Genomic DNA, 17812 nt, shown 5'->3' with positions numbered 1-17812 from the left:
TCACCCCTCCTCTCCTGCATGCCCTCCTAACCCCTTTCTTTCTGCCTGCTCCTGCCCTCTCCACCCCTCTCTGCCCCTTTCCACTCCTCTCTGCCCTCTCTCCACCCCTCTCTGCCCTCTCTCCACCCCTCTCTGCCCCATTCCACCCCTCTCTGCCCTCTCTGCCCCTCTCTGCCCTCTCTCCACCCCTCTCTGCCCTCTCTGCCCCTCTCTGCCCTCTCTCCACCCCTCTCTGCCCTCTCTGCCCCCCTTCTGTCTCCCTGCAGAGTATGAGCATGGTGTCCGGATTTGCCCCACTCATCACTGCTGGGATCTTCGGGGCCACCCTGTCCTCGGCCCTGGCCTGCCTGGTCTCCGCTCCCAAAGTCTTCCAGGTAGCTTTCCTGCCCGCGCGCCCTCTGCGGCGCCCTCCTCAGGCAGCTGGGCTGTGAGGCAGCCTGCGGCTCCTTCACCAACTTTGTAAAGAGATAGTTTCATTTTGAACATTTTCAGCCTTTTTAAACCCAAAGGTTTGGCTGCAGTACCTGCTCAAACTCTGTTTAGATTTCCAGATTGTATGAAAGCAAGCTCTGTGCTAAATAATTATTAAAGCAATAAGAAATGGCCTCAGGCGCTGTGACAAATGGACTGTTATATTCTGGAATTAAAATAAGTGACCTACAACATCAATCTGGGTCATCAGAATCGTCTAAAACAGGCTCCCCGTCCGTGTGCTTCTGATTAACACATTGTCATGTTCAGTGTTTCGTTTTTTTTGTGCATAAAAATCCTGCAAGTGTTAGAGAAATAAACTTGTCCTTTATCAGTGATGTGCATGTCCACATGGAGGCTGCGTGGGGTCAGTCATGTGTAATTTGAGGAGAGGAAAGCAGTCTTTTATTTGTGTTATGATTATTTTTGCATTGTGTGCATTTTAAAACTAATATACAGTATATTTATTTATTGTCCTACTCGGCTGTTTTTATTCAAAGTGCCTTTGCAAAGACAACCTGTACCCTTTGATCGGATTCTTTGGGGAAGGCTATGGGAAGAACAACGAGCCCATCAGAGGGTACTTGCTGACCTATATTATCGCCATCTGCTTCATTCTGATTGGTAGGTTTTGCTGACAGATGTCGCTGAACTAAGTCACTGCATCTATGAGATAAACACTGTTCATGCGAAGGTTGACAGATATTCAGAGTTCTTTTGTGGAACAGCAGCGTATCCAGTGATTTGTACCCGACAGAGTGTCTTATCAACTGCTTTGTGTGTTGTGTGTATTTTCCCTGCACAGCTGAGCTGAACACCATCGCCCCCATCATCTCCAATTTCTTCCTGTGCTCCTACGCGCTCATCAACTTCAGCTGCTTTCACGCCTCCATCACCAACTCCCCAGGTGAGCCTGCAGCTCTGTCACACACAGCCCTTTGCCAGCCATTTGGCTCCTGGGCTGGCCCCAGCAAGCAGCCCCCTAGAGTCTGAACAGATTTAATAATAATAATAATAATAATAATTGCTTACACTTACACTTTCTGGACACTCCACTCAAAGTGCTTTACAGGTAATGGGGATCCCCTCCACCACCACCAATGTGCAGCCCCACCTGGATGATGCGACGGCAGCCATAGTGCGCCAGAACGCTCCCCACACATCAGCTATCAGTGGGGAGGAGAGCAGAGTAATGAAGCCAGTTCATAGATGGGGATTAATAGGAGGCCATGATTGGTAAGGGCCAATGGGAAATTTGGCCAGGACACCGGGGTTACACCCCTACTCTTTTCGAGAAATGCCCTGGGATTTTTAATGGCCACAGAGAGTCAGGACCTCAGTTTTACGTCTCATCCGAAGGATGGCGCCTGTTTACAGTAAAGTGTCCCCGTCACTATACTGGGGCATTAGGACCCACATGGACCGCAGGGTGAGCGCCCCCTGCTGGCCCCACTAACACCTCTTCCAGCAGCAACCTTAGTTTTTCCCAGGAGGTCTCCCATCCAGGTACTGACCAGGCTCACACCTGCTTAGCTTCAGTGGGTTACCAGTTGTGAGTTGCAGGGTGATATGGCTGATTTGTTGGCAGTATTGCTCCAAGCTTCTCATTCAAAGCTGGGTCTGAAGCTGCAGCTGCAGACACATTACATTACATTACATTACATAACTACAGACGATTTAGAGAATACCTCTCACAGAAGACCAGTCCACTTCCAGTGGATGGTTTCTTAGCTGCCTGTGGCCTGAACTGCAGTTCCAGTTGGGTTTTTCTATATATCTGACACAGCCTGCACATGTGCTGCTCATGTGTCTGAGCTGGTTCTGTGACTCCCCCGTAGGCTGGCGGCCTTCCTTCCAATATTACAGCAAGTGGGCTGCTCTGGTTGGCGCCATCATCTCAGTGGTCATCATGTTCCTGCTGACCTGGTGGGCGGCCCTGATTGCCATCGGCATCGTGCTCTTCCTCCTGGCCTACGTGCTGTATAAGAGACCAGGTGAGACCGCCACGGCTGGCGTCACACGCCCCAGTGCACATGGCTGGCAGGGGTCCTGTCGGCGGCGCCGTCCTGGGCCACAGCGTCTGTTACAGTCACAGAATCTTCTTGTTCACTGATTGGTTGAAGATCTCTGAGTCTGCAGTTAAAAATCCTGTAAAATATCCATTGACAGCGTCTTTGAGTTCTGCAGTGACATGAAATGAACTCCTGCTTCACTTTTCTCAAGTATCCAACTTCAGATATTAGGTCCACTAACCAAATCAACTGGGTAAGATGGGTCATTTCTAACCTTCCTGATGACCGTTTTCCTGAGTTCCTGCTGAAGGGTGCTTGATGCTCAGCGAGCTTTAGCTCGCCTGCGTGCACGACAAGGACAGAGAATATCAGGGCCGCGTGCTGACCCTTGGTGGGTGGTCTGTGCTTGTGCTTTGCAGCTGTTAACTGGGGGTCTTCAGTTCAAGCTGGGTCCTACAACATGGCGCTGTCCTATTCAGTGGGACTGAACGAAGTTGATGAACACATCAAGAACTACAGGTAATAACGGGGGCTGATCTCAGCTGAGGGCAACTACTGTACCTCCAACATGTACTTTAGGGTCAGAATTAGTGTTGGGTATAAGGACCAGACCTGAACCCGGGCTGTAGATGGGCTGAATTAAGCTTGGCTCAGGGAAGCTGACTTCTCGTGGTCCGGGTTCGAACAGCTGTTGGGTTTGTGCTGTTGTTAGGAAAAGGGTAGAGTCCTAAAGTTCGGGCTAGTTTAGGGTAAAGGTTAGACTTAGGGTCCAGTGGATACAACAGCAGACAACAGAGTGCCGTGAGGCTCAGCTGGTGTTCTTGCACAGTGACGCAGGGCTGTCTGTCAGGAGGTCACTCACTGTTCGGAGAGCTGGAGTCGGGACATGGAGGAGCCCAGGCCTGGGGCAGTGGGGTGCTGCCCCGGCGGGGGCCCCTGGCCGCTGCGGGGGGCTCTAGCCTGTGTTCCTCTCTCCTTCAGGCCGCAGTGTCTGGTCCTGACGGGGCCCCCCAGCTTCCGCCCCGCCCTGGTTGACTTCGTCGGCACCTTCACCAAAAACCTGAGCCTCATGATGTGCGGAAACGTCGTTGTTGTGAGTTTTCCTCCTGGCTGCACCCGTGGTTTCTTTGCTGTGAAAACTGCTTCTGCACGGTGGTTTTGAAGAGTGAGGATTCATGTGCTCATTCAGAGCACATGGTCTGTGTTGTCTGGGAGGCCGCTGTCTGGGTGACATGTGCTGCTCTCTCTGCTCGGGACAGGGGGCGCCCTCTCCCACGAGCCAGGAGGCAGCGGGCGGCGGCAGTCATGTGACCTGGCTGAACAGGAGGAAGATCAAGTCCTTCTACCGCGGGGTGGTGGCCGAGGACCTGCGCAGTGGTGTGCAGATGCTTCTCCAGGTGAGGTCACCCATCTTCCTGCTGAAGAGCCGCAGGAGAGCCTCTCCAGCAGAGCTGTGGAAAACAGCTCTAGCACCTACCAGACAAGCATGGTTGGGAGACCATGAAGGCATTCTGGGAAAAGATTCACTTCTGCAGTCGTTCGGACCGGTGACAGGTGACGTTTCCCTGCCTCGCCTCTGCAAGAGCCCAGCGAGTCCTAACGTGCAGCACATGTTGTTTGTCAGGCCGCAGGCCTCGGGAGGATCCAGCCCAATGTTCTCGTGATGGGCTTCAAGAGGAACTGGCAGAGGGATCGCCCGAGCAGCCTGGAAAACTACATTGGGATCATACAGTGAGTGTGCCCCCCGCGCCTCTTTGTCATTAGATAACGCGCATGCGTGGAGCACGAGCACGTCTGGTGTGGACGTGCACGAGCGCGGAGCAGCACGTCTGGTGAGAACTCTCAGCCCGGTTTCCCGTGGGCTCACGGTGCCGTGTTGTGTGTCTCATGTTCCAGCGACGCCTTTGACCTGAGGTTCGGGGTGTGTGTGATGCGGACGAAGGAAGGGCTGTCGAGGACGATGCAGGCCCACGGTAAGGCCAGCGCTGGGCTCTGGGAGGGCGACCCCTGTGTGATCCGGAAGATCGGAGCGGAGTCAGCTGGTTCCCAGGGGAACATGGGCCTGTTCTGCATCGGCTGCCCCTCCCACAGCATTCTTCTGGGCCCCAGCACTGAACACCGTGTTTGGGTTTTTGATTTGTTTCTTTGTCATTTGTATTGGAGTGTGCTGTGCTGTACTCAACACTGAATGCGCATGTTCACATTACAGTGCAGAAAAGCCAGGAGGTACCTCACTGAAGATAGAAATTGATATAGATCAGTGGTTCTTTTTGGACCAAGTACCACCCCTAATCCAAACAAAGCATCCAAGTACCACCTACAAGTCATCATCTCATAGGAACCCCAGAAATTCTCAATGACCAACATGAGTGTGCGTGCACACACACTCACACATACATATAATAAATATTATAATAATAAACTTTATTTGATATAGCACCTTTAAATGTGGCTTCTCAAAGCGTTTTACTGAAAAAAACAGTAACAACAACAAATAAAAATAATAAAAAAGCACCATTTCGGTGAGAGGGGTGAGCCTGTTAGCAAAGCAGATGTGAATTCATTTTTCGAGCCTTGAAACAATTCACAACAGAGTCTAACAGATTTTAAATCGTCAGGCATTTTCTTGATGGCAAAGGTCTCACGGTGAATGTTGCAATGCGTCCATTAATTTCTGGAGCAACCTCTCTAATTCGTGCAACTACACCGTTATGTCAGCTTGTCATCGCTCTAGCACCGTCTGTACAAACTCCGACGCATTTTATCCAGTCGATGCCATTCTCTTCGATACATTCATTCAGAAGCTGAAATATGTGCTCTCCTGTAGTTCCTGTTGGTAGCGGCGTACATAACAGAAGTCCTCATGGCACGTACCCTCAAACTCGTATCTAACATAAACGAGTGAATTGGCCAAATTGACTACAGACTCAGCTAATTGCAGTGAAAAACATCTGCTCATCTTAACGCGCTCTATCAGCGTACTTTTGATATCATTTCAATAATTCTGTGAATGACCGTGTCTTTCAGGGGGGGCAGCAGGTCGAGCTGTTTAGCAGCTTTTTCTCCACACATAATACGTGTCAGCTCTTTTGCCAACGGTAAATAAGATTCTTCAAAAATAGTGTGGGGCTTACCTGCTTTAGCAATCCGCAAGCTTGCATTTCTCCCCGTTTCCGTTTTTATTTCCGTATTTTAAGTTTTTATTTCATGCACATGGGAGCGAAACATAGAGACGCTCTGTGTATTTTTCTCAAATTAACTTAAAACAGTTCTTAAATATTTTTCTGTTATCACGATTTCCTGTGCTCACACGATTACAAGCGTTAGTAGCACGTATTTCTAAGCATTCCTGTGTTTACAACATTGGCATTGTTCCAAAATCACGCACATTCTCCTATCTCCCTATTTGCTGGTATGCGTACCACAGTTTGAGACCACTGAGATAAAAAGATAAAAATTATTGAACTGTTGTGTTTCCCTGTGCTAACGAGTCTGTCCTGGCTGGTGTGGACTGTCCACTGTCTCTGTGTTAACAAGTCTGTCCTGGCTGGTATGGACTGTCCACTGTCACTGTGTTAAGGACTCTGTCCTGGCAGGTGTGGACTGTCCACTCTGCCTGTGTTAAGGAGTCTGTCCTGGCTGGTGTGGATTGTCCACTCTGCCTGTGTTAACGAGTCTGTCCTGTTTTCCCAGTTAACCCTGTGTTTGAGAATGGCAGTGAGTACCGTGGCAATGGGACTTCCCCAGCACCAGCAGCTCACAGTACATGTAAGACACAACGAGATGATGAAAGGGAATCTACTGTGTTCCGTTTTGTGTGCTAAGAAAACCTATTTTGTGTTTAAAGACACTTGGCCATTAATGTTGTACATTAATAATTAATAATAATTGCTTACACTTATATAGCGCTTTTCTGGATACTCCACTCAAAGCACTTTACAGGTAATGGGGATCCCCTCCACCACCACCAGTGTGCAGCCCCACCTGGATGATGCGACGGCAGCCATAGTGCGCCAGAACGCTCACCACACACCAGCTCTCAGTGGGGAGGAGAACAGAGCGATGAAGCCAGTTCAGAGAGGGGGATTATTAGGAGGCCATGATTGGTAAGGAACAAGTAATAGGTTTATTCCATGCTGAAAGAAAACACAACGTTTCAGCCAAAACACCTGAAGAAGGCTCCACGGCCAAAACGTTGTGTTTTCTTTCTTCTCTTTTTCAGCATGGAATAAACCTATTACTTGTTCCTTTGCAGCTTATGCATGCTGATGCAGCTACCCACCTGAATTATGATTGGTAAAGGCCAGGGGGAAATTTGGCCAGGACGCCGGGGTTACACCCCTACTCTTTGCAAGAAGAACCCTGGGATTTTTAATGACCACAAAGAGTCAAGACCTCAGTTTTAAGTCTCATCCAAAGGACAGCACCTTTTTACAGTATAGTGTCCCCATCACTATACTGGGGCATTAGGACCCACATGGACTGCAGGGTGAGCACCCCCTGCTGGCCCCACTAACACCTCTTCCAGCAGCAAACTTAATTTTTCCCAGGAGGTCTCCCATCCAGGTACTGACCAGGCTCACACCTGCTGAACTTCAGTGGGCTGCCAGTTTTGAGTTGCAGAGTGATATGGCTGCTGGGACATCAAGAATGTCTGTAATCTCTGGGTCAGTGCTAAGTCACATCTGCCTGTTGCGCGAGCAGCCGTTGGAAACGATTGTGAAGACTGGTCAGTCTGACCCCGGCTCTTCCTGTTTCAGTGGACCCTGACGCTCTAGTGGCTGAAGTTCAGCCCACGACCATTTTCCAGTCTAAGCAGGGCAAGAAGACGATCGACGTTTACTGGCTCTTTGATGATGGAGGTGGGTTGCGCTGACAGCTAGCCTGTAATGAACCTTTGACCTGTGACCTAGGGGAAGCCTGGGCGTGCCCTGTGAGTAATGCGTGCCGCCCCTTCCGCAGGCCTGACCCTGCTCATTCCATACCTCCTGACGCGGAAGAAGCGCTGGCGTGGCTGCAAGGTGCGTGTCTTCGTGGGCGGAGAGATCAGCCGGGTGGACGAGCAGAGGAAGGCGTGAGTATCCGAGCCTACCCCCTCCAACCCGCCGCCGCCGTGCACGATCAAACACCCCCCCAGAAATAAGCATGTCTCTTCTCTGATGACTGCAGTGAAGCAAAATACAGAGGGAAGCTGCTGATCATTTTTAATTTCTGAAATCACTCGGAAATGCAAATAGCTCGCTGTCCTGGCTCACTCAGCTCAACATGGTCCACAGACGTCAGCCATGACTCCACAGCCCGGGGCTCAGCAGCACTGAAACAGACTTTTTTTTCCTGTTGTGATCTCCAGGTTCATGTCCCTGCTCAGCAAGTTTCGTCTGGGATTCCACGACATCCAGGTGCTGCCTGACGTCAACGAGAATCCGCGGCCCGAGCAGTAGGGTCACACCTCTCTCTTGTACTGTGTCTCTGGGTCCTTTCCCTCGCTCTTTAAACAGCACACAGGGCAAGGTGGCACTGGGGCACTGGGGCACTCCCCTGCTGCTCCATCTCACCTGCTTGATCACCACTGGCTTTGATTTCAAATTAAGAGGTTATTTTCTCTCAGCTTCTGCACAGTGCATCATATAAATAAATAAACCTAAGCAACTCCTTTGGATTCCATGCAAAACTGTGATGCATGGCTCTCAAAGACAGTTGCCTGGGTTTTACAACAGCTCTGCAGAGACGCAGCACACTCTGTTATTCCATTGCAACAGGCCCTACAGGAGAAGAGTGTGCTTAGACCGTGTTGCACCCTGGTGGGTGATGGGTGATGGGTGAGATAACGTGGGATATCTGCATTTAACACTGTATCCCAGTTGCATGTCAGATGTCCTTGATATCTGTAATTGGATGAGTGCAGACTTGAGTCCACTGAAACGAGTGTCGGGTCCCTCTGCAGAGGCCCTAGTCTGCTCTGAGCTGGTGCCCATCTGAACCCTCTTGTCTCCTGTGGGTTTGGTGCAGTGTGAAGAGGTTTGAGGATCTGCTCGGCCCCTACCGGCTGAACGATGGATTCAGGGACGAAAACACGGTCAATGAAATGAAGAAGGAATTCCCGTGGAAGATTTCGGATGAAGAGATAGAGAGGAACAAGGCCAAGGTGAGACTCTTTCAAGTCTGAATTCTTCATCTTCTGTTATTGGCGGATGACTTGGGCAGAATGAAACCAATCTGTGGTTTAAGAGCACTTCGCTTCCTGACAGCGAGAGATTGTGCTCAGGCTATGGCAAACCAGAGCACTTTGTGCTTTAGATAAGGAAAAAACACAATTCTGTAAGAGAAAATGCAAGAATGAAACACTGGTTTTTGAGGATTTTCAAATTAATCATATTTTAAAAATATGCTTTCTTTTTTCCGGCAGTCCCTCCGACAGATCCATCTGAATGAAATCCTGCTGGATTACTCCCGAGACGCGGCGCTCATCATCCTGTGAGTGGAAATGCTGAGCCCCCAGTGGAATGAGCCAGGGAATTAGCTACTCTCCTTGATTTGCTAAGCACACACCCTAATGGCTACTGGACTGTACATACTGTTCAGAGAACATCACCCAGATTCCATTTCAGGGCTTGAATTTCAGATAATTACCCCCAGAGCTGATCTTGCGTGCACGGTAATCATTTGCATTTTAGTTTCAGAAACGGTTAGGCTCAACAATACTGGAAGTGTAGTTCAATGAGCACGAAAACCCTCACTGCCCTAGTCTTCCCTCAGCGCTTTCTGTCTGGTTCTGCTTGTGTCTGCAACAAGTGCCCATTAGTTCCAGTGGGTGATCAGTCTGGTGATTTCTGTGGCGTTTTTCCTGTACTGCTCAGTGAAAACTGTTTGACCCCGCTGCTCTCCTACACAGCCCTCCAGGCACTGTATGGTTGGAGTGGCAGCCACTCCTCTTTATAAGACACCAGCTTATTTGCTTTTATGTGCATATTATTTCTTACAGTTACAGATATCTAGGCATTTGTTTCAGGTTGTATAATGGTGTTATACAGTGTCTTGCAGATCCAATGTCCTGAGTTTGATCCTAGCCTTGAGAATCTGTCAGTGTTAGTGTAGTGTTGTGTGTCACTATGATGTGCAGTGTTAGTGTAGATGTGTTTCAGTATGGTGTGCAGTGTCAGTGCAGTGTTGTGTCTCAGTGTGGTGTGCAGTGTCAGTGCAGGTGTTGTGTCTCAGTGTGGTGTGCAGGGTCAGTGCAGGTGTTGTGTCTCAGCATGGTGTGCAATGTCAGTGCAGGTGTTGTGTCTCAGCATGGTATGCAATGTCAGTACAGGTGTTGTGTCTCAGTGTGGTGTGCAGGGTCAGTGCAGGTGTTGTGTCTCAGTGTGGTGTGCAGGGTCAGTACAGGTGTTGTGTCTCAGTGTGGTGTGCAGGGTCAGTGCAGTGTTGTGTCTCTGTGTGGTGTGCAGGGTCAGTGCAGTGTTGTGTCTCAGTGTGGTGTTCAGTGTCAGTGCAGTGTTGTGTCTCAGTGTGGTGTGCAGTGTCAGTGCAGTGTTGTGTCTCTGTGTGGTGTGCAGGGTCAGTACAGTGTTGTGTCTCAGTGTGGTGTTCAGTGTCAGTGCAGTGTTGTGTCTCAGTGTGGTGTGCAGGGTCAGTGCAGTGTTGTGTCTCAGTGTGGTGTGCAATGTCAGTACAGGTGTTGTGTCTCAGTGTGGTGTGCAGGGTCAGTGCAGGTGTTGTGTCTCAGTGTGGTGTGCAGGGTCAGTGCAGTGTTGTGTCTCAGTATGGTGTGCAGTGTCAGTGCAGGTGTTGTGTCTCAGTGTGGTGTGCAGGGTCAGTGCAGGTGTTGTGTCTCAGTGTGGTGTTCAGTGTCAGTGCAGTGTTGTGTCTCAGTATGGTGTGCAGGGTCAGTGCAGGTGTTGTGTCTCAGTGTGGTGTTCAGTGTCAGTGCAGTGTTGTGTCTCAGCATGGTGTGCAATGTCAGTGCAGTGTTGTGTCTCAGTGTGGTGTGCATGTTAGTGCAGTGTTGTGTCTCTGTGTGGTGTGCAGTGTCAGTGCAGGTGTTGTGTCTCAGTGTGGTGTTCAGTGTCAGTGCAGTGTTGTGTCTCAGCATGGTGTGCAATGTCAGTGCAGTGTTGTGTCTCAGTGTGGTGTGCATGTTAGTGCAGTGTTGTGTCTCTGTGTGGTGTGCAGTGTCAGTGCAGTGTTGTGTCTCAGTGTGGTGTGCAGTGTCAGTGCAGTGTTGTGTCTCAGTGTGGTGTGCAGTGTCAGTGCAGTGTTGTGTCTCAGTGTGGTGTGCAGTGTCAGTGCAGTGTTGTGTCTCAGTGTGGTGTGCAGTGTCAGTGCATTGTTGTGTCTCAGTGTGGTGTGCAGTGTCAGTGCAGGTCTTGTGTCTCAGTATGGTGTGCAGTGTCAGTGCAGTGTTGTGTCTCAGTATGGTGTGCAGTGTCAGTGCAGTGTTGTGTCTCAGTGTGGTGTTCAGGGTCAGTGCAGGTGTTGTGTCTCAGTGTGGTGTGCAGTGTCAGTGCAGTGTTGTGTCTCAGTGTGGTGTGCAGTGTCAGTGCAGTGTTGTGTCTCAGTGTGGTGTTCAGGGTCAGTGCAGGTGTTGTGTCTCAGTGTGGTGTGCAGTGTCAGTGCAGTGTTGTGTCTCAGTGTGGTGTGCAGTGTCAGTGCAGTGTTGTGTCTCAGTGTGGTGTGCAGGGTCAGTGCAGTGTTGTGTCTCAGTGTGGTGTGCAGTGTCAGTGCAGGTGTTGTGTCTCAGTGTGGTGTGCAGTGTTAGTGCAGTGTTGTGTCTCAGTATGGTGTGCAGTGTCAGTGCAGTGTTGTGTCTCAGTGTGGTGTGCAGTGTCAGTACAGTGTTGTATCTCAGTATGGTGTGCATGTTAGTGCAGTGTTGTGTCTCAGTGTGGTGTTCAGTGTCAGTGCAGTGTTGTGTCTCAGTATGGTGTGCAGTGTCAGTGCAGTGTTGTGTCTCAGTATGGTGTTCAGTGTCAGTGCAGTGTTGTGTCTCAGTGTGGTGTGCAGTGTCAGTGCAGTGTTGTGTCTCAGTGTGGTGTGCAGTGTCAGTGCAGGTGTTGTGTCTCAGTATGGTGTGCAGTGTTAGTGCAGTGTTGTGTCTCAGTATGGTGTGCAGTGTCAGTGCAGTGTTGTGTCTCAGTGTGGTGTGCAGTGTCAGTACAGTGTTGTATCTCAGTATGGTGTGCATGTTAGTGCAGTGTTGTGTCTCAGTGTGGTGTTCAGTGTCAGTGCAGTGTTGTGTCTCAGTATGGTGTGCAGTGTCAGTGCAGTGTTGTGTCTCAGTATGGTGTTCAGTGTCAGTGCAGTGTTGTGTCTCAGTATGGTGTGCAGTGTCAGTGCAGTGTTGTGTCTCGGTGTGGTGTGCAGTGTCAGTGCAGTGTTGTGTCTCAGTGTGGTGTTCAGGGTCAGTGCAGTGTTGTGTCTCAGTGTGGTGTGCAGTGTCAGTGCAGTGTTGTGTCTCAGTATGGTGTGCAGGGTCAGTGCAGGTGTTGTGTCTCAGTGTGGTGTTCAGTGTCAGTGCAGTGTTGTGTCTCAGTGTGGTGTGCAGGGTCAGTGCAGGTGTTGTGTCTCAGTATGGTGTGCAGTGTCAGTGCAGTGTTGTGTCTCAGTGTGGTGTGCATGTTAGTGCAGTGTTGTGTCTCAGTGTGGTGTTCAGTGTCAGTGCAGGTGTTGTGTCTCAGTGTGGTGTGCAGTGTCAGTGCAGTGTTGTGTCTCGGTGTGGTGTTCAGGGTCAGTGCAGTGTTGTGTCTCAGTGTGGTGTGCAGTGTCAGTGCAGTGTTGTGTCTCAGTATGGTGTGCAGTGTCAGTGCAGTGTTGTGTCTCGGTGTGGTGTTCAGGGTCAGTGCAGTGTTGTGTCTCAGTATGGTGTGCAGTGTCAGTGCAGGTGTTGTGTCTCAGTGTGGTGTGCAGGGTCAGTGCAGTGTTGTGTCTCGGTGTGGTGTTCAGGGTCAGTGCAGTGTTGTGTCTCAGTATGGTGTGCAGTGTCAGTGCAGTGTTGTGTCTCGGTGTGGTGTGCAGGGTCAGTGCAGTGTTGTGTCTCAGTATGGTGTGCAGTGTCAGTGCAGGTGTTGTGTCTCAGTGTGGTGTGCAGGGTCAGTGCAGGTGTTGTGTCTCAGTGTGGTGTGCAGGGTCAGTGCAGTGTTGTGTCTCAGTGTGGTGTGCATGTTAGTGCAGTGTTGTGTCTCAGTATGGTGTTCAGTGTCAGTGCAGTGTTGTGTCTCAGTGTGGTGTGCAGTGTCAGTGCAGTGTTGTGTCTCAGTGTGGTGTGCAGTGTCAGTGCAGGTGTTGTGTCTCTGTGTGGTGTGCAGTGTCAGTGCAGGTGTTGTGTCTCAGTGTGGTGTGCAGTGTCAGTGCAGTGTTGTGTCTCTGTGTGGTGTTCAGGGTCAGTGCAGTGTTGTGTCTCAGTGTGGTGTGCAGTGTCAGTGCAGTGTTGTGTCTCAGTATGGTGTGCAGTGTCAGTGCAGTGTTGTGTCTCAGTGTGGTGTGCAGTGTCAGTGCAGTGTTGTGTCTCAGTGTGGTGTGCAGTGTCAGTGCAGGTGTTGTGTCTCAGTGTGGTGTGCAGTGTCAGTGCAGTGTTGTGTCTCAGTATGGTGTGCATGTTAGTGCAGTGTTGTGTCTCAGTGTGGTGTGCAGTGTCAGTGCAGTGTTGTGTCTCAGTGTGGTGTGCAGTGTCAGTGCAGTGTTGTGTCTCAGTATGGTGTGCAGTGTCAGTGCAGGTGTTGTGTCTCGGTGTGGTGTTCAGGGTCAGTGCAGTGTTGTGTCTCAGTGTGGTGTGCAGTGTCAGTGCAGTGTTGTGTCTCAGTGTGGTGTGCAGGGTCAGTGCAGTGTTGTGTCTCAGTGTGGTGTGCAGTGTTAGTGCAGTGTTGTGTCTCAGTGTGGTGTGCAGTGTCAGTGCAGTGTTGTGTCTCAGTGTGGTGTGCAGTGTCAGTGCAGTGTTGTGTCTCAGTGTGGTGTGCAGTGTCAGTGCAGTGTTGTGTCTCAGTATGGTGTGCAGTGTCAGTGCAGGTGTTGTGTCTCAGTGTGGTGTGCAGTGTCAGTGCAGTGTTGTGTCTCAGTGTGGTGTTCAGGGTCAGTGCAGTGTTGTGTCTCGGTGTGGTGTGCAGTGTCAGTGCAGTGTTGTGTCTCAGTGTGGTGTTCAGGGTCAGTGCAGTGTTGTGTCTCAGTGTGGTGTGCAGTGTCAGTGCAGTGTTGTGTCTCAGTATGGTGTGCAGGGTCAGTGCAGGTGTTGTGTCTCAGTGTGGTGTGCAGTGTCAGTGCAGTGTTGTGTCTCAGTGTGGTGTGCATGTTAGTGCAGTGTTGTGTCTCAGTGTGGTGTGCAGTGTCAGTGCAGTGTTGTGTCTCAGTGTGGTGTGCAGTGTCAGTGCAGTGTTGTGTCTCGGTGTGGTGTTCAGGGTCAGTGCAGTGTTGTGTCTCAGTATGGTGTGCAGTGTCAGTGCAGGTGTTGTGTCTCAGTGTGGTGTGCAGTGTCAGTGCAGTGTTGTGTCTCAGTATGGTGTGCAGTGTCAGTGCAGTGTTGTGTCTCGGTGTGGTGTTCAGGGTCAGTGCAGTGTTGTGTCTCAGTGTGGTGTGCAGTGTCAGTGCAGTGTTGTGTCTCGGTGTGGTGTTCAGGGTCAGTGCAGTGTTGTGTCTCAGTGTGGTGTGCAGTGTCAGTGCAGGTGTTGTGTCTCAGTGTGGTGTTCAGTGTCAGTGCAGTGTTGTGTCTCAGTGTGGTGTGCAGTGTCAGTGCAGTGTTGTGTCTCAGTGTGGTGTGCAGGGTCAGTGCAGTGTTGTGTCTCAGTGTGGTGTTCAGGGTCAGTACAGTGTTGTGTCTCGGTGTGGTGTGTAATGTCAGTGCAGTGTTGTGTCTCAGTGTGGTGTGCAGTGTCAGTGCAGTGTTGTGTCTCAGTATGGTGTGCATGTTAGTGCAGTGTTGTGTCTCAGTATGGTGTGCAGTGTCAGTGCAGTGTTGTGTCTCAGTGTGGTGTGCAGTGTCAGTGCAGTGTTGTGTCTCAGTGTGGTGTGCAGTGTCAGTGCAGTGTTGTGTCTCAGTGTGGTGTTCAGGGTCAGTGCAGGTGTTGTGTCTCAGTGTGGTGTGCAGTGTCAGTGCAGTGTTGTGTCTCAGTGTGGTGTGCAGTGTCAGTGCAGTGTTGTGTCTCAGTGTGGTGTGCAGTGTCAGTGCAGTGTTGTGTCTCGGTGTGGTGTTCAGGGTCAGTGCAGTGTTGTGTCTCAGTATGGTGTGCACTGTCAGTGCAGGTGTTGTGTCTCAGTGTGGTGTGCAGTGTCAGTGCAGTGTTGTGTCTCAGTGTGGTGTGCAGTGTCAGTGCAGGTGTTGTGTCTCAGTATGGTGTGCAGTGTCAGTGCAGTGTTGTGTCTCAGTGTGGTGTTCAGTGTCAGTGCAGTGTTGTGTCTCAGTGTGGTGTGCAGTGTCAGTGCAGTGTTGTGTCTCAGTATGGTGTGCAGTGTCAGTGCAGTGTTGTGTCTCGGTGTGGTGTTCAGGGTCAGTGCAGTGTTGTGTCTCAGTGTGGTGTGCAGTGTCAGTGCAGGTGTTGTGTCTCAGTGTGGTGTTCAGGGTCAGTGCAGTGTTGTGTCTCAGTATGGTGTGCAGTGTCAGTGCAGTGTTGTGTCTCAGTATGGTGTGCAGTGTCAGTGCAGGTGTTGTGTCTCAGTGTGGTGTGCAGGGTCAGTGCAGTGTTGTGTCTCAGTATGGTGTGCAGTGTCAGTGCAGTGTTGTGTCTCGGTGTGGTGTTCAGGGTCAGTGCAGTGTTGTGTCTCAGTATGGTGTGCAGTGTCAGTGCAGTGTTGTGTCTCAGTGTGGTGTGCAGTGTCAGTGCAGTGTTGTGTCTCAGTGTGGTGTGCAGGGTCAGTGCAGTGTTGTGTCTCAGTGTGGTGTGCAGTGTTAGTGCAGTGTTGTGTCTCAGTGTGGTGTGCAGTGTCAGTGCAGGTGTTGTGTCTCAGTGTGGTGTGCAGGGTCAGTGCAGTGTTGTGTCTCGGTGTGGTGTGCAGTGTCAGTACAGTGTTGTGTCTCGGTGTGGTGTGTAATGTCAGTGCAGTGTTGTGTCTCAGTGTGGTGTGCAGTGTCAGTGCAGGTGTTGTGTCTCAGTGTGGTGTGCAGTGTCAGTCCAGTGTTGTGTCTCAGTATGGTGTGCATGTTAGTGCAGTGTTGTGTCTCAGTATGGTGTGCAGTGTCAGTGCAGTGTTGTGTCTCAGTGTGGTGTGCAGTGTCAGTGCAGTGTTGTGTCTCAGTGTGGTGTGCAGTGTCAGTGCAGTGTTGTGTCTCAGTGTGGTGTGCAGTGTCAGTGCAGGTGTTGTGTCTCAGTGTGGTGTGCAGTGTCAGTGCAGTGTTGTGTCTCAGTGTGGTGTTCAGGGTCAGTGCAGTGTTGTGTCTCAGTGTGGTGTGCAGTGTCAGTGCAGTGTTGTGTCTCAGTATGGTGTGCAGTGTCAGTGCAGGTGTTGTGTCTCGGTGTGGTGTGCAGTGTCAGTACAGTGTTGTGTCTCAGTGTGGTGTGCAGGGTCAGTGCAGTGTTGTGTCTCTGTGTGGTGTGCAGTGTCAGTGCAGTGTTGTGTCTCAGTGTGGTGTGCAGTGTCAGTGCAGTGTTGTGTCTCAGTGTGGTGTGCAGTGTCAGTGCAGGTGTTGTGTCTCAGTATGGTGTGCAGTGTTAGTGCAGTGTTGTGTCTCAGTGTGGTGTGCAGTGTCAGTGCAGGTGTTGTGTCTCAGTGTGGTGTGCAGTGTCAGTGCAGTGTTGTGTCTCAGTATGGTGTGCAGTGTCAGTGCAGTGTTGTGTCTCAGTGTGGTGTGCAGTGTCAGTGCAGGTGTTGTGTCTCAGTGTGGTGTGCAGTGTCAGTGCAGTGTTGTGTCTCAGTGTGGTGTTCAGTGTCAGTGCAGTGTTGTGTCTCAGTGTGGTGTGCAGTGTCAGTGCAGTGTTGTGTCTCAGTGTGGTGTTCAGGGTCAGTGCAGGTGTTGTGTCTCAGTGTGGTGTGCAGTGTCAGTGCATTGTTGTGTCTCAGTGTGGTGTGCAGTGTCAGTGCAGTGTTGTGTCTCAGTGTGGTGTTCAGTGTCAGTGCAGTGTTGTGTCTCAGTGTGGTGTGCAGTGTCAGTGCAGTGTTGTGTCTCAGTGTGGTGTTCAGGGTCAGTGCAGGTGTTGTGTCTCAGTGTGGTGTTCAGGGTCAGTGCAGTGTTGTGTCTCAGTGTGGTGTGCAGGGTCAGTGCAGTGTTGTGTCTCAGTGTGGTGTGCAGTGTCAGTGCAGTGTTGTGTCTCAGTGTGGTGTGCAGTGTCAGTGCAGGTGTTGTGTCTCAGTGTGGTGTTCAGGGTCAGTGCAGTGTTGTGTCTCAGTGTGGTGTGCAGTGTCAGTGCAGTGTTGTGTCTCAGTATGGTGTGCATGTTAGTGCAGTGTTGTGTCTCAGTATGGTGTGCAGTGTCAGTGCAGTGTTGTGTCTCAGTGTGGTGTTCAGGGTCAGTGCAGGTGTTGTGTCTCAGTGTGGTGTGCAGTGTCAGTGCAGTGTTGTGTCTCAGTGTGGTGTTCAGGGTCAGTGCAGGTGTTGTGTCTCAGTGTGGTGTGCAGTGTCAGTGCAGTGTTGTGTCTCAGTGTGGTGTGCAGGGTCAGTGCAGTGTTGTGTCTCAGTGTGGTGTTCAGGGTCAGTGCAGATGTTGTGTCTCAGTGTGGTGTGCAGTGTCAGTGCAGTGTTGTGTCTCGGTGTGGTGTTCAGGGTCAGTGCAGTGTTGTGTCTCAGTGTGGTGTGCAGTGTCAGTGCAGTGTTGTGTCTCGGTGTGGTGTTCAGGGTCAGTGCAGTGTTGTGTCTCAGTGTGGTGTGCAGTGTCAGTGCAGGTGTTGTGTCTCAGTGTGGTGTTCAGTGTCAGTGCAGTGTTGTGTCTCAGTGTGGTGTGCAGTGTCAGTGCAGTGTTGTGTCTCAGTGTGGTGTGCAGGGTCAGTGCAGTGTTGTGTCTCAGTGTGGTGTTCAGGGTCAGTACAGTGTTGTGTCTCGGTGTGGTGTGTAATGTCAGTGCAGTGTTGTGTCTCAGTGTGGTGTGCAGTGTCAGTGCAGTGTTGTGTCTCAGTATGGTGTGCATGTTAGTGCAGTGTTGTGTCTCAGTATGGTGTGCAGTGTCAGTGCAGTGTTGTGTCTCAGTGTGGTGTGCAGTGTCAGTGCAGTGTTGTGTCTCAGTGTGGTGTGCAGTGTCAGTGCAGTGTTGTGTCTCAGTGTGGTGTTCAGGGTCAGTGCAGGTGTTGTGTCTCAGTGTGGTGTGCAGTGTCAGTGCAGTGTTGTGTCTCAGTGTGGTGTGCAGTGTCAGTGCAGTGTTGTGTCTCAGTGTGGTGTGCAGTGTCAGTGCAGTGTTGTGTCTCGGTGTGGTGTTCAG

At 50.9% G+C, this 17812-nt stretch overlaps 1 protein-coding gene across 1 annotated transcript in view; it reads left to right on the top strand.

Annotated features, from left to right (window-relative positions):
• The window catches only part of slc12a3 (solute carrier family 12 member 3), a 30697-nt gene that overhangs the window by 6875 nt on the left and 6010 nt on the right, over window positions 1–17812 (top strand). The window contains exons 11-25 of the mRNA XM_088613479.1: window positions 267–374; window positions 972–1095; window positions 1277–1378; window positions 2310–2465; window positions 2903–3002; window positions 3465–3576; window positions 3743–3880; window positions 4108–4214; window positions 4380–4456; window positions 6177–6251; window positions 7244–7345; window positions 7446–7557; window positions 7834–7920; window positions 8493–8628; window positions 8890–8957. Coding sequence (XP_088469605.1) covers window positions 267–374; window positions 972–1095; window positions 1277–1378; window positions 2310–2465; window positions 2903–3002; window positions 3465–3576; window positions 3743–3880; window positions 4108–4214; window positions 4380–4456; window positions 6177–6251; window positions 7244–7345; window positions 7446–7557; window positions 7834–7920; window positions 8493–8628; window positions 8890–8957 — 1604 coding nt within the window. The remainder of the gene's footprint in view (window positions 1–266; window positions 375–971; window positions 1096–1276; window positions 1379–2309; window positions 2466–2902; window positions 3003–3464; window positions 3577–3742; window positions 3881–4107; window positions 4215–4379; window positions 4457–6176; window positions 6252–7243; window positions 7346–7445; window positions 7558–7833; window positions 7921–8492; window positions 8629–8889; window positions 8958–17812) is intronic.

The sequence above is a fragment of the Lepisosteus platostomus genome, chromosome 20, assembly GCF_059453375.1.
Source record: "Lepisosteus platostomus isolate fLepPlt1 chromosome 20, fLepPlt1.hap1, whole genome shotgun sequence".
Taxonomy (NCBI): Eukaryota; Metazoa; Chordata; class Actinopteri; order Semionotiformes; family Lepisosteidae; genus Lepisosteus; species Lepisosteus platostomus.
This window is presented reverse-complemented; position numbering and strand designations above follow the sequence as displayed.